General features: G+C 41.0%; 1 protein-coding gene across 2 annotated transcripts in view; it reads right to left on the bottom strand.

Moving 5' to 3' along the window:
- Positions 1 to 2,027: 2,027 nt before the first annotated feature.
- CBX1 (chromobox 1) overlaps positions 2,028 to 15,608 on the bottom strand; it is a 30,060-nt gene continuing 16,479 nt past the window's right edge. For both annotated transcript variants that reach the window (XM_019817755.2, XM_003996751.5), the window contains exons 2-5: positions 7,187 to 7,363; positions 6,680 to 6,857; positions 6,015 to 6,109; positions 2,028 to 3,536 (exon numbers count right to left, since the gene is read on the bottom strand). In XM_019817755.2, coding sequence (XP_019673314.1) covers positions 3,392 to 3,536; positions 6,015 to 6,109; positions 6,680 to 6,857; positions 7,187 to 7,326 — 558 coding nt within the window. In that variant the 5' untranslated portion in view covers positions 7,327 to 7,363 and the 3' untranslated portion in view covers positions 2,028 to 3,391. The remainder of the gene's footprint in view (positions 3,537 to 6,014; positions 6,110 to 6,679; positions 6,858 to 7,186; positions 7,364 to 15,608) is intronic.

Here is a 15,608-nt window from a genome sequence, read left to right as displayed (position 1 = left end):
ACACTGTATCTGAAAATAAGTACTTAAAAACAACTAAAAATTATCTAAAATTGGTAGTCAAGGGGTGCCTGGGTGGCTCAGCCAGTTAAGCACCAACTCTTGATTTCAGCTCAGGTCACGATCTAATGGTTCGTGAGTTCGAGCCCTGTGCTGACAGCGTGGAGCCTGCTTGGGATTCCCTCTCTCCCTTTTTCTTTGCCCTTCCCCCACTCATGCTTGCTCTCAAAATAAATACTTTAAAAAAAAAAAAAGCTTTAAAATCCGTAGTCAAAACTTCCAAATGACATTGAAAAGCAGAAACGATTATTTCTGAGCACCATCAGTTGGTAGAATGCCTCTGTGGTGGTGACACTGTCCATTTACTGCACTAACTTGAAGCTCAAGACTGTGGAGGAGCAAAGTACTTGGCTGGCTCTGCCAGTGGAGGACACCCCAGATGATGCTGTCACCAAATGAGTAAACTAGCCTCCTCTCGTGATGACTGGGGTAATCACCTCTCTCCTCTTCAACCCCCGGTGAGGAGTCTACGATGGCGCAGCTCCGTTGAAGCCGTCCACATCGCTTTCGCACTGCCTGAGGCAATGCTCCCCAATACCTTCTGAAACCGATGTGAGACTGCTTGCGCCTAGGTCTGGTCTTTTCGACATCTCTGCATGCATTTGTGGCTTCCACAAGTACTTGAGAAAAACTTATCCTTGACCCTTAACGTAGACGTGACAGTTGGCTTTCAAAGAGACAAAACTGACCATCTAGCCTCACTTCAGTGAACGTCGCAAGCATTATCAATTTCGGCGTCTTCCCAGGGCAAGAATGGTATGGTGTTGCGGGAGTTCAGGAATGCCACAGATGACAGGTGGGTTCCAAAGGTTAAGACCAGGGCTAAACAGCAGTGTCCTCCGGACACACACCAAGGCTGGGGGCTAATTTCAGTGCATCTAATGATACACAACAGAACTGGAACGTCTCTGTCCACCTCACCCTGTCTCCACTAGCAACCGATGGCTCTGCTGCCGCCAACCACAAGGACGTACCTAGGCCTCTGCACAGAAAGGCCTCCTCCCCAGCTCCATTCTACCTTGTCTCCCCAAACTCCTAGGAGGCTTTTTTGTTTTAAAAGATTTTAAGTAATCTCTACACCCAGCACGGGACTTGAACTCACAACCCTGAGATCAAGAGTTGTATGTTCTACCAACTGAGCCAGCCTGGCACCCCAAGGAGGTTTTTTTGAAAAAAAATATTTACACATCGGTTTATTTGGAACAAATGCTTTGTACTAGTGAGTAGAGCTGAGATGAGCTCAGTGGAGATCACGTTTTCCCTTTTAATAAATAACAAGGGTGTAGTCCCATTTTGGCTCTAGAATCATAGGCAGAAAACCTGTTAAGAAAGCAGATAACGGGTGCCTGGGTGGTTCAGTCAGTTAAGCGTCAGACTCTTGATTTTGGCTCAGGTCATGATTTCACAGTTCATGGGATTGAGCCCTGCGTCTACCTCTGTGCTGACAGTGGGGAGCCTGCTTGGGATTCTCTCACTCTCTCTGCCCCTCCCCTGCTTGTTCTCTCTCAAAATAAATAAACTAAAAAAAAAAAAAAAAATGGATAACGTTTTAATTCAGTGATCAAACACGAGGCCAATTCCTGTAAACTTTGGAGTTGAGCTAAGGTCACATAAATCTACAAAATACATGAGCCAAGAACTAAACCTAACTCAAAAACCCACGTTTCCAAACTTATCCTAGTTTGGAAGTGCTAGCAGGTTAGAGAGCTAAATAAACCGTTTGAGCAATATGAAGACAGAATGATGTGACATTCTTTACACAGTATCTGTAGCAATTGTAAATGTTCAATAAATATTTACTATATAAATGATAAGACCACTCAAAGATTCAGACCAGGCAGGCATGAGATTTTTAAGTTTACAGTGTTCAAGAAATAAAACCAACTGTGGAAGTTGTTTCCTTATAGGCTGAACTTACAAGGTTATGAAAGGCAAGGAGGGTTTTTGGTAGTACTTAATCAAGACAGAAATCAACGATTATAAATCTATAGTTTTATTAAGACAAAAACTGACAATGTGATATGAAGTTTACATTTAAACAAAGTTTTCACAGAAACCTAACACATGCCTAAAAAGATTTTACAATGGAGTTCTAGATACAGGTCTAGACGATGTCAAGAACTGATGTATCTCTTGATTCAAGACAGCATTTTGGGTATTAGTTAATTCTTAGGATTAAAAAAACTTTTTGTTTTGTGTTTTAAAGTGAACCACTGCCCCAGTATGAAAGTTTAATCTTCTCCTGAGACCAGGGCTTTTGAAATCACTCAACTCTGTAAGTGATTCAGTGAACTTGTGCTGTCAGTGACTGAACCCTGCCACCAATGATTTCAGAGTTCAAAGTTCAAATAACAGGCTCCAAGAGTTTTCCACCCTAAGAGCGTGGGCCCTTGTCTTTTTCTACTCTCTCACCTTCTATGCCACCCTCTTCCCTTCCCCAAATACCTCAGCCAGTGGCTTGGATGGACAAGCTGATGTTTAAAACTTCATAATTGGAAAATAAAGGGTCTTCTTATCAATTTCAAGAATTAGCACCTCTAAAACAGAACCATCTGCCTCTGCATACGCTCCACAAAGACCTTCCCTTTTCAACCAGTTTCCTTCCCCAAAATGGCAGCTTTGGTAACTTATTAACTGGCTTAGTCCTCTGCTGGGAACAGCATTAAGCTCAGGCAGGGAACACCTTGGCTTATAAGTTTCAGGCATTCACAGCTTTTGAAGTCTCTCACAGTCCTCAATTAGGTTGCCAATGACCTTTTTGAAAAGATAAAATATTCTGGACACAGAACCGAATCACCACAAGTTTGTTCTTTCCATTGTTTCACCATTTCCCCAATCAGGCCCCAAATTTTAACAAAAATGATCCTACCCATCTCCGTTCCTTCCCACCCCCAACCCTCCCACCCCCAAATAATACACCAGTAATAGCCAAAAACTACACACATGCTACGCTGTAAAAATGCAGAGTTAACACTATTGGGAAGAAGGCTGTGGGTTGTGGAGATGCGCTTTGAAGATCTACAGTATCTTTTGCTTTCCCACACACCCATTCTGCAAGTTCTGTCCTTCATGGAAGGCCCTTTGCCTTTCTCAGCAAAGTACAGAATGGGCTGCCTTGCAACACTTCTCCTTCCCCTCCACTGGGATGGGTGTGCAAACTACACAGCATGGAAAGGCTTTAAAGCACTTGGGCTGCTGTAGGGCACAGAAACGATACTGGCTCTTCAAAGGACATCTTCTCAAGCCACCTCTATGGTGCCAAGACAAGTAGAATTCCTTCCCTCCCCACTTGAAACCCACAGTCAGATGTGACAGGGGCTGGTACTCAGGAGAGTTAATTCTTGTCATCTTTTTTGTCATCATCCTCCGAGGGGTAAGAATGCCACGTCAGCCTTTCCTCATAGAAGGATATGACCACCTGTGGGCACTTGACATTGGCTTCCTTGGCAGGGACTAGGTCAGCCTCATCAGAATTTTTCCTGCAGAACAAAGCAGACAGACTTTGAGACCAGGTGCTGGTGGTCTCTTGACTTGGATCGCACAAGGGATAGGGCTTTAAAGGTATTACTTCAAGAAGAGTAGCCTGGGGAAGGGTGATAACATGGCCCAAGCAGCATTTAGTGGAGTGACATCCTCAGAGATCTTCTACTGAAAATCCTCTCTGGGTATCTTTGTTAAAAGCTAAGTCACTTAACTCAGTCTATCACATCTCAACCTCGGCAAGGCCACAAAAAAATCATGACTCTCAGATTCTTGAAAAGCAGAGAAAAACTAGGGGCACCTGGGTGGCTCGGTTGGTTAAGCATCCAACTTCGGCTCAGGTCATGATCTCAGTTCATGGGCTCAGACCCCACATCGGGCTCTGTGCTGACAGGCCTGGAGCCTGCTTCAGATTCTGTGTCTCCCTCTCTCTCTGCCCTCTCCCCCTTGCACTCTGTCTCTCTCTCAAAAATAAATAAATGTTAAAAAAACTTAAAAAAGAGAAAGAGAAAAAGAGAAAAAGAAAGAAAGAAAGAAAAAGAAAGAAAGAAAAGAAAAAAACTACTACAATCTTCCCAAAGTCATATCTCAGCTGCCATGAACCCATGGAGATATCTCAGCTTTGTAATAAAATGTAATACCATGTTGGATAATAAGATTTAATACCATTGGCTCTTGCCAATGCGCTGACTCATAATTACACTGTTTAACATTACCAAATGCCATGCTCACACAGATATTCCACAACTCCCAGGTGCTTTGAAATGGTGCTTCAACACTGGGAAGTAGAAAATAAGGGACTGTTACATAATTCTTTATATTTTTCTGAATTTAAGATGGTCTCAAAATGTGAAATTCATATACATATTACAAGGGACTTAGGAGTAAATCCATTGGGAATGTCCTAGATGGGAGCAGTAGCATTAAGGCAGATAGCAGATATATAATGGGATCTGTGATGAGGCACCACCCAAAACTTCCACAACTCAGCAACAGGTACCAAAGCCAGAGAGCCCCAAGGAACCAGGGTTGACTAAGCTGGTAAAATAGGCTGTTGAACAATGGACTGAAGAGAATGGGAGGGAAAAGGAATATAACAACATGGGAGCCTGAAGCAGGCTGCCCTTATTGACAATTCAACACCTTCCGAGGAAAGTTCAGTCATTTTATGGCCAAGAAATATTTGCTATTTTGGAAATGGACAAGTATCTCAACTTTCCAGGAAAATAACCTTAAAATGAACTTGGTTTTATAATCACAATCTTACTATTTCAACCTGTAGTGTTACATTCAGGTAGAACCTTTACAAACAGCAGTAATTTAATTAAAGGAGTGTAATCTTAAACAATATGGAGATACTAATGTAACCCAGAATGGTCACATGCAGACAGAAAGTATATTCTAATTGGACTGTAACTCCTGGTATTGATCCTTTCCCCCCCAGATGCAGCACCTTAAAAATGAACTTTTCTCCTATGGGCTAGCAATATATCAGCTAAAAGATGATAGATTCAGTGAACACCTAGGGAATGCATAATAAGAAAACAGAGTTTCAGCTAATTGTGACATGGGCTTCCAGTAGTGTCAAAATTAGGCCTCTCTGGCCACCTTCTAAACAAGAGGAATGAAGAGTAGATACGAGTTTCCAAGAAGGGTCTAGACTGACAAAAGGACAAAATCCTTAGAATGCTGCCTTGACTGGCAGAAGTTTGGAATTATTTACTCCTACATTTTTTTTAGGACAATAATTGAGACTCATGTGGGGGAAGAAAATAGCACAAGCATTTTTCAACAAGCAAGAAATAGGGAAGAAAGCCTTTCTTTTGGACAGAGTAGGGGAATTTTAGAGAATTTGGGATTAATTACAGTTCTTAACATTCTCAAGACAACTGTTTGCATTAAGCCGTTTCATGGAATATTACTACCATTGGTATTTATACTTCTGGAAGGAAAAAAAAAGCCTTGTTCTATACTCAGTATAGTAAAGGGGACTTGCTGACCCCTACTGGCTGATCCTGGAATTACACAATTGGCACAAATTAGAAAGGATCTATCAAGGACAAAGGAAGAGCTACAGAAATTCTTAACCCTGAAAAGTTAACAGAAAACATCTGATCCTGGGGCCAGCCCGATCTTTATTAAGGAGGTGGTAGAAGGGGAGGGTGGTTCAATCACATTTCATATCTTTTTCCTTTATTTACAGAAGTGAAATGTGATTCCTCCCCACACCTTCTCCATTCTGGATTTTCTCCCACCTCCTGAAAAATGGGCAAAGACTGAGAATCCTAAGGGCCCCTACCTGTATAACTCATGAGTCCAGGTTGGCAGTCAGGCCGAGGGTCACTATCGAAGGACTAGGCCATCTTAAAGATTTCACACTTGGGCGACTGGAATTTCGAAGGTCCAGCTCTTTTCCTCTGGCATGGAACAGATGGGGAGAAGAAAAAACCACCACACAGAGCCACTGGCAGACTCACCATTTCATCAGGAACATGAGTTCTCCACTGGAGTCTGTAGCTCCAATAATCCGCTCTGGCTCCAAACCCCGGGCAAAGCCTCGTGGCTTTTCTGACTGTGAAAACCAGATGAATGGAACAATTTTAATTATATGGAATTGTTATCCAGACTGGAGTCACTCCGGTTTCTCTGATTAATATAATGACACTCTTGCCAATATTCCACCAATACCTTGGCTCCAAGTCACAGGCCTTTTTGCATCCTTGGGTGATTCTTCCATCAAGGTCTTAAGGTTTCCCCATATGTAAAAAGGGACATACATCTCAAGCAAAATAAATGTTCACAACTGTTTCTTCACCTTCAGAAGACAACTTACTTTAAGGTATTGAACAGATGAAAATAGCTACCTTACAGCTGTAATGATTACAACACTGAAAACGATCTTTTTACAGGAATGAATTTAGTTGCCCTTCTTCCTGAACCTCAGATAAAATAAGTATAGATTAAGTGAACCCCCAAAACACTTTGAAAGCATTAGCATATCTAAGATTCCAGAAGGAATGAGAGATGGCTGCTGAGGTCCAAGAAACAGCAGAATAAAAGTATTTAACTTTAAATTTAAAGAGCTTTTAGTTTCTTTGACAGCAGTAGGAATTCTAGACTGGTAAAAATTTTCTCTCCTTACCTCTTCTTTCTTCTTCTTTGGTTTGCTCTCCTCTCCCTTATCTTCAGAATCAGAGTCAGCTTTGCGCTTGCCTCCCTCTGATTTATCTGTCTCATGTGCTGTTTTCTGTGACTGTAGAAATTCAGCAATGAGATCAGGGCAATCCAGGTTCTCTTCTGGCTCCCACGTGTTATCCTCACTGAAATCAGAGGGCACAGTGAGTCACACTTTCCACTCAAAGTTAGCACACTCATACTAAGGAGACGCACAGGATGACAAGAGCTGGTGCCCTTGGAAGAGAGGAGTTAATGATGATGAGGAACCAGATTCTGTCCAAGATCAAGAACTTGGTAATGCTGAAATTTCTTGGTGGGTGGGAGGGGAGATAAGGGACTTTTAGACTATAAGCCATGGAGGCCAGGCCTGGGTCACACTACATATTAGAGCACTCTAGGCCTTGCACATTACTAGACTCCTGAGAAAGTTGGTGACTACATGGATGGATTTACCCAGGTTAATGAAACTTACTCTGAGAACCCCTTCCACTTTAGGAGGTACTCCACTTTGCCCTTTACCACTCGACGGTCAAGAACTTTTTCCACCACATATTCCTCTTCCTCCTCTTCTAGCACCTCCTCCACTTTCTTCTTGTTTTGTTTCTTCCCCATAGTGCCCGCCAGCTTTCTGGTCTAAAGGGTGACGCTGCTAAAGTGACAAAATAAAAAGGGCATTAGGGCACACTTTTCTTGGTTAGGTGAATATTCGGATGGTTAGAAACCCAGGGGCATCACTGATGACTTTAATAGTGTATGCTTGTATTACGTATTCCACCTTTTCGGCTTCAGTAAAAAATAAAGTTTTCTAATATGTTCTGATATGAAAGCTAGATCATGAAAAGCCCCAACCAATCTCACAGCAAAACTCCTTTATTCTTGCATAATCACCTAACACTTTTATACCTATTCTAAGTTAAAAAGTTTCCAACACCCCTTTTAGTATAAAGCATGGCATCTAAAATGTTATTCAATTGAATGCAAGACTCCTAAAAATAAGGTATAGACATTAAACTTACATACATAACTTACATACACATTAAACTTACATACATATAACCCTCTGATTCATACTTTCATCATATCACTAGACTTCCAACTTTTACAGTGCGAAGTAGCTTGTCCTATTTATCGAACATCTGGTTCAATTTTCCCGTTTTTTTTTTTTTTAATTTTTTTTTCAACGTTTATTTATTTTTGGGACAGAGAGAGACAGAGCATGAACGGGGGAGGGGCAGAGAGAGAGGGAGACACAGAATCGGAAACAGGCTCCAGGCTCTGAGCCATCAGCCCAGGGCCTGACGTGGAGCTCGAACTCACTGACCGCGAGATCGTGACCTGGCTGAAGTTGGACACTTAACTGACTGCGCCACCCAGGTGCCCCTCAATTTTCCCCTTTGTATATGCATATATAATACAATGCATCCCTCTGCATTGTTACAACATCCTCTTCTGAGTCTCAAGGTTCTTTTTTTAAAATGTTTGTTTATCGGGGTGCCTGGGTGGCTCAGGTCATGATCTCACAAGCTCATAAGTTTGAGCCCCACGTGGGGCTTGTGCTGACAGCTCGGAGCCTGGAGCCTACTTCGGATTCTCTGTCTCCCTCTCTCTGTTCCTCCCCTGCTCGCACACTCTCTCTCTTTCTCTCAAATATAAACATTAAAAAGTTTTTTTAAATAAATAAAATGTTTATTTATTTTGGGGGGGGGGGCGCAGAGGGAGAGGGAGAGAGAGAATCCCAAGCAGGATCCGTGCTGCCAGCATAGCCTGACATGGGGCTCAATCTCATGAAACATGAGATCATGACCTAAGCAGAAATCGAGTTGCACGCTTAACCAACTGAGCACCCACAAGGTTCTTTATGTGGTCTTTTCCAAATGCCATCAATGATTTACAATGTGAAAGTTTCTTCTTCGTTTCTTATTCTACTTAGCTTATTTCTGAGGTTCAGAAAGACTTATAAAAATGCCAGAATGACCATGAAATTCTCTATTTGGGGCACTGCAATAATTTGGAAAATGAACAGGAAAAAAAGAGATAGTTATCACAGATAATAAAACCCGAGTTAATTCTTTTGTAAAATACTTCTTTAGGCTGAGTGACTTCCAAGCATTTTTTCCAATGCTAAAACTCTAGTCCCCTATAATCTATTTTTAGTCCTTCAAATACAATTCAGACAGCTGGCAGGCTTAAAGCCATTTGTTTACCAATTTGTGTCAGTAGGTGGCGCCATAAGATATCAACACATCAGAACCGATATATAAAACTGGCCCAAAATCTACAAATTCATGGATCACAGCTGCCACAATGAGATACAAAGAATCAAAAGAATGGCAGATAATTCAAGCCAAATTACTACCATCTATGAATTTAAGACAATGCTGATTTGGGGCTAAACTGGTTGTTCATCCTTGGGAAAAAGAGTCTCACTTAGCCTAGGTAGAAACTCTTCTAAATATACTTTAGGAGTATCTCACAGCTGGCTCAGTCAGAACAGCATGAGACTCTTGATCCCAGGGTTTGAGTTCGATCCCTACGTTGGGTATAGAGAGTACATAAAAAGAAAATATTTAATAAACAAACTTTAAAACTGACATGTACAGAATGTCTTTTTGAAAAAGTTCACTATAGTCCATATGAAATATAACAAATTTTCATGAAGTCAGGATCATCATTATGAATCAGTTAAATCATCCACAGAAATTTTGGTTTATACTGAGATATTCCCATGTCTGCATATATGAGCAATGCTGACTTCCTGAAACATTTAACTACTAGAAAATCTGGACACTGGTGGATACTGGAGATTCAAGAGAATAAGAAATGCTTCCTGCCTTTCTGATGTTTAATGTCCGATAAGAAAAATGTAGACACCACTTCCACTTAAAGGTATTCTGAACTTTTGCAAAGTAGCACGAAACACTGTTTTCTGGAGTGCTTTTAGTATGGTCTAAGGCAACACCTAAGCCCCACCTCTACAGAGGGGTTCAGAACATTACCTGTGCTCAGGTAAGAGGCATCTTTTCAACCCTCTTCCTTCTCCATTTACATACTGAAGAATCTGCTTTGCTTTCCTTCACCCCCCACCCAGTCCCTCTCTTTTAGAGAAAATGCCACACGTTTTCCCTTCCTTCTTTTACTGAACCGACTTATCAGTGGATTGCAGTTAGCTTCATGTGCCTTTGATTCAGAGGCTGTGTGTACTTCTTTCTGGAGGGAGATGCTTTCAGGTTTTCAAAATTCTGACTGCTATATGGCAAGTGTTATTTTATGAGGAAAGAAAAATCTAATTTCCCTTCTGGATTAATAGTGTTTCCTTCCAAGAATAAATGCTCTCTATTCCTTGCTTTCTTCCACTGTGAGTTGACGAGGTAAAGCAGGATTCACTGTCAGTCTTTGGTTAACATGCGGGGAAAAATAAACTGACCATCACCTTTAGATAACAAAGGTTACCACAACTCCCTGCATTAATTTGGTCTTGGACATTGGAAGATACTCCCTTTCTCAATTGATGGAAGGAAAATAATGGGTTATAGACCATGCAAAACAGTAATTGTTCCCTAATAACCTCTCTACCAAGTAATTAAATTTAAGAAAGTAAAGGAAAGGCATTCTATCACTAAGGCTTCAGAATTCAGAGTTATTTAAAGCCCCGTGTTATCCACATTAATGGTTATACTTGTCTTACAAAAAGAAACAGCACTGAATACTGCCCATCCGATTGTCCTACTATGAACCAAAAGGATCAGGACAGCTTCTGGTTTATCTCTGGCTACTGTAGGCCTCTTCTCCCTGTATCATTAGCATGGTCCCAAGGAGGCAGAGTCATAGAACAGAACAGTTTAACTAGCTTAACTCACTGTCTTAACAACTCAAGGGGTGCCTGGGTAGCTGAGTTGACTAAGTGGCCAACTCTTGATTTCAGCACAGGTCATGATCTCACAGTGTGTGCTTAAGCCCAGCATTGGGCTCTGCACTGAAGGAGTGGAGCCTGCTGGGGATTCTCACTCCCTCCCCACCCCTCTCAATATAAATAAAGAAGCTTTAAAAAAAAAAATAAAAAAGAAGAACTCAAAAAAGAAGTGAAGAATAAACAGACTCCCACTTCTCTCTGAGAAGTTTTTTAAGGAGAGAGTGAGTGTGAGTGGGGAAGGGGGAGGGGGAGAGAGAGGCAGGGAGAGAGAATTTCAAGCAGGCTCTAAGCCCAAGGTGGGGCTCCATCCCAAAGACCTTGGGATCATGACCTGAGCCGAAATCAAGAGTCAGAAGCTCAACAAACTGAACCAACGAGATGCCCTTCTCTGAGCTTTTTTTTTTAAATCTTTTTTTAATGTTTATTTTTGAGAGAGAGAGAGAGAGAGAGAGAGAGAGCGAGCAAGCGGGAGAGGGGCAGAGAGAGAGGGAGACACAGAATCCAAAGCAGGCTCCAGGCTCTGAGCTGTCAGCCCAGAGCCCGACACGGGGCTCAAACTCCCGAACCGCGAGATCATGACGTGAGCCAAAGTCAGACGCTCAACCGACTGAGCCACTCAGGCGCCCCTCTCTGAGCTTTCTTAACTGGCTCATCCCAGCATCTACCTCAGGTACCAGATTCTTTATATTAGAGATTCTCAGCCAGGCTTCCCAATTTGAGTTTTTCTCTTATTTATAGGTAGTTCTATGGGGGCCTGAATAAGCGGTTTGTTAAAATCAATGTAGAAGTTGATTAAAAATGCAACCCACTCTTCCTATAGAATCTATCACCTTCAGAGGAGACAGGAGCCCTCTTAAATATTACGAGTCAATTCTCCTATGGTTTCCAAAGGGATTATTTCAAGAGAAATCCTCCCTGAATATGACAGTCTCCAAACACTAGCAGGGATATCTGGAATTGAGGACTCTCAATTGTAATTGCTTGGCAAGGAAATTTCAAAGTAACTCAAATCAGTGTAGTACACAATGGAAAAATGCCTTTCATCAACACAACTTGCCACTCCCCCCCCCCCCCCCAAGCATCCTGGCAACCAAATTATGGCATCAGTTATAGAACATGGCCTATGAACATGGCCATGATCATAGAACATTTATGTCAGAACTATTTATGACAAAACATCGAAGAGGTGTACACAGGGTGAAAAGTTCCTGATTAACTCAAATCTTAATGTTTGGACAGGTCTTCTTAAGGCTTATCATGATGTTGCAGATAAAAAACCTAGAGTTGGGGTGCCTGGGTGGCTCAGTAGGTTGAGCATCTGACTTCAGCTCAGGTCACGATCTCATGGTTTGAGTTTGATCCCTGCGTCGGACTCTGCTGTCAGCACAGAGCCCGCTTTACTTTGGGTCCTCTGTCCCTCCCCTCCTCTCTCTGCCCCTTCCCCCATGCTTTACCTCTCCCTCTCTCTCAAAAATCAACAGTAAAAAGAAAAAAACCCCAACAAACTAGAGTTAACTAAGCTGCTATAACTTTTATCTAAATATTTACTGAGTCTGCCACATTTTAAGATGCCTAAAAAAATAATACACTTGTATCGAACTTTATAGAGTTTACAAAGTGCTACCTCACGTTACATCATTTGATCCTTCAAAACCATCCCGTGAAACAAACCACTGAGATGTTATCGACACCTCATAGATAACAGATTTACAAGAAATAAATCACCTACGGTCACATAATTAACAGAGCAAGCACCTCAGTAAAGACAGCAAGGCTGAGTGACCTAAGGGCCCTGCTGCACACACAGAACTAGGAGCTAGCCACACATCTGTAGGAAGTCTTCTCTTTGGCCTGTACAAGAAAAGGACAGAGGTCTCTTTAAGTGGATCCTTCCTACAGTTTGTCATCAGTAAATAAGGAAGTGACTGATAATGATTTTCTTTTGAAAAGACCTTGTTGGGAATGTAAGCTGGTGCAGCCACTCTGGAAAACAGTATGGAGGTTCCTCAAAAAAACTAAAAAGAGAACTACCCTATGACCCAGCAATTGCACTACTAGGCATTTATCCAAGGGATACAGGTGTGCTGTTTCGAAGGGATACGTGCCCCCCCCCATGTTTATAGCAGCACTATCAACAATAACCAAAGTATGGAAAGAGCCCAAATGTCCATCAATGGATGAATGGATAAGGAAAATGTGGTATATATATACAATGGAGTAATTATTCAGCAATCAAAAAGAACGACATCTTGCCATTTGCAACTACGTGGATGGAACTGGAAGATATTATGCTAAGTGAAATTAGTCAGAGGAAGACAAAAATATGACTTCACTCACATGAGGACTTTAAGAGACAAAACATATGAATATAAGAGAAGGGAAACAAAAATAATATAAAAACAGGGAGGGGGACAAAACAGAAGAGACTCATAAATATGGAGAACTGAGGGTTACTGGAGGGGGTGTGGGAGGGGGGGATGGGCTAAAGGGGGTAAGGGGCATTAAGGAATCTACTCCTGAAATCACTGTTGTACTATATGCTAACTAATTTGGATGTAAATTTTAAAAAATAAAAAATAAAATTAAAAAAAAAAAAAGAGGAAAAAAAAAAAAAGAAAAGACCTTGTAAGGTATGGCTGTTAAAAAAACCAATGATTACTAATTGGTTACTGGAATACAAAGGTATTCATTGTTAATTAAATCAGGAGGCAGTAACAAAGCATTGGTTGTTAGGGCCCCAGCAAGTCTTTGGAATCTTTTAAATCAACAAGTGCTAGATGGTGCAGATTTTGTGAAGTTAAACACCTACCAAGCAGGCTGAAGACAGCACGGAGAAAATGCCAATTTTAAGAAACCAAAATTTATCTATAGTGTCCCAATGAATCTAGGAATGATGTAAATCTGAAGCAAGAGTCATGAACTCATAGCTCTTTCAAGAGAAAAAACCCCACACATCCTCCACTAAGGCAGTTAGAAGCTAGAAAACAGGAACAATGCTACTTGAAAGCAGAAGGCAGCACAGTATCAGATACAAGGCATTTTATTTTGTTTTTGAGTAGCTGGTACTGATTTCTTGCCAGCTTGAAAGATCAAATTCCAGGTGTCAGTACAAGGTAACAACCACAGACCTCTGAAACCAAAGCAGTAGGGCTTTTAGCTAAATGTTAAGAAAAAGCATTCAGAATGTTGGTCTGGTGAGGTGACCACCTCTACTAAGGAAGAATTCATAGGAAAGCAGACTTTGAATAGAGAGTTTTCACCCATAAGAATCAGAATGACCTACGGAGTTTAAAAATACAGATACCCAGATCCAATGACATAGAAAGTACGGTGTGTGTGTGTGTGTGTGTGTGTGTGTGTGTGTGTGTGTATACACACACACACACATATAATACACACATACTAACCATAATATAATGTATTCATATTCAATTACAAAAATATTTAATGTAGGAAATTACAATTCCTTGGCCCAAAACCTGTCAGCCTATTTATGTTTTTTTTTTTAGTGTTTATTTATTTTTGAGAGAGAGACAGAGCATGAGCGGGAGAGGGGCAGAGAGGGAGACACAGAATCTGAAGCAGGCTCCAGGCTCTGAGCTGTCAGTGCAGAGCCTGGCATGGGGCTCAAACCCATGAATTGCAAGATCGCGACCTGAGCTGAAGTTGGATGCTTATCGGACTAAGCCACCCAGGCGGCCTAGCCTGTTTATGTTTCTATACATAAACAGATATACATTAAGTGAAAATAGATATTATAATTCTACAACTTGCCTTTTAATAAAATGTACTATATCCTTGACACTGTTCCATAAAGATCTCCATTAAAAAATTTTTTAATGTTTATTTGTTTTGAGATTGAGTGCTAGTGGGGGAGGGGCAGAGAGAGAGGGAGACTGGAGAATTCAAAGCAGGCTCTATGCTGTCAGCGCAAAGCCTGACATGGGGCTTGAACCCATGAACTGCAAGATCCTGACCTGAGCTAAAGTCAGATGCTCAACCAACTGAGCGCCACCCAGGTGCCCCAAAGATCTCCATTCTTAACAAGCTGCATAGTATTCCATATTGTATGGACACATCATATCTAACCATTTACCAAGTGATGAAAATTTGGGTTGTTGCCAATTTTCTATTATTACAATGTTCTTTGAACATGGCATCTGCATCTTTAAAACCTCCTTAGCAGACCTGTAGGACTCTTGATCTTAGGGTCATGAGTTCAAGCTGGGTGTAGTTTGCTTAAAAATAAATAAATAAAATAAAAAGCTCCTTAGGTGATTTGATGCATATCCTTGGATAAAAGCCATTGCTAGAAGAGGATTGGCAGAAACTACATTCCTCAGGTGAAATTACACACATTATTACAGATATAAATCAATTCTCAGAGTTAGCTAAAAGGCAGGTGAACATTTTACTTTCTCCATCCAATTGAGAATTAAGACTGGAACAATAAACTAACCAATGTTCATGAAAACAAAACGATCTCTGTATCACATTCAACATCATTCAATCTAGATTTTTTTTTTTTTTTTGGTACTAGCAATTGGAAGAACACTGCTTGAAGGATCCTTATATAGTTCCTTCCACCAAAAGAAAGCTAGTATGAGCACCAGAAAAGTCCCTTTCCTGTCCCTACCTCTCAAAACAACTTTATGCCTATAGGTAGTTATATATATTTGCTCAGTTTCCTAATAAGCAAAATAGTATAACAACCCTCATGGGATTGATGCCTTTGAGGTGAGCTTTTATGACCTTCTAGGATTAAATCTATTTATATATTTGCATATATATTCTACTTCATTAGATTACTGCTTCAAGTTTAAAGATAGCTTTCTGAAGCCCAAAATATTAAGACTCAATAAGAAAACAGCACTTCCATCCTGTGTATAGCTGAAATTCATGGCTAAGTTTTTAAAACCAGAGAGCAACTCCAGAACACACTCAAGAAGGACCCAGGTCTGGCTGGAATCAATAATTACGAAAA

Source organism: Felis catus, chromosome E1, assembly GCF_018350175.1.
Source record: "Felis catus isolate Fca126 chromosome E1, F.catus_Fca126_mat1.0, whole genome shotgun sequence".
Lineage (NCBI taxonomy): Eukaryota > Metazoa > Chordata > Mammalia > Carnivora > Felidae > Felis > Felis catus.
Note: the sequence above shows the minus strand (reverse complement) of the source record. Positions and strands in the feature narration are given on the sequence as shown.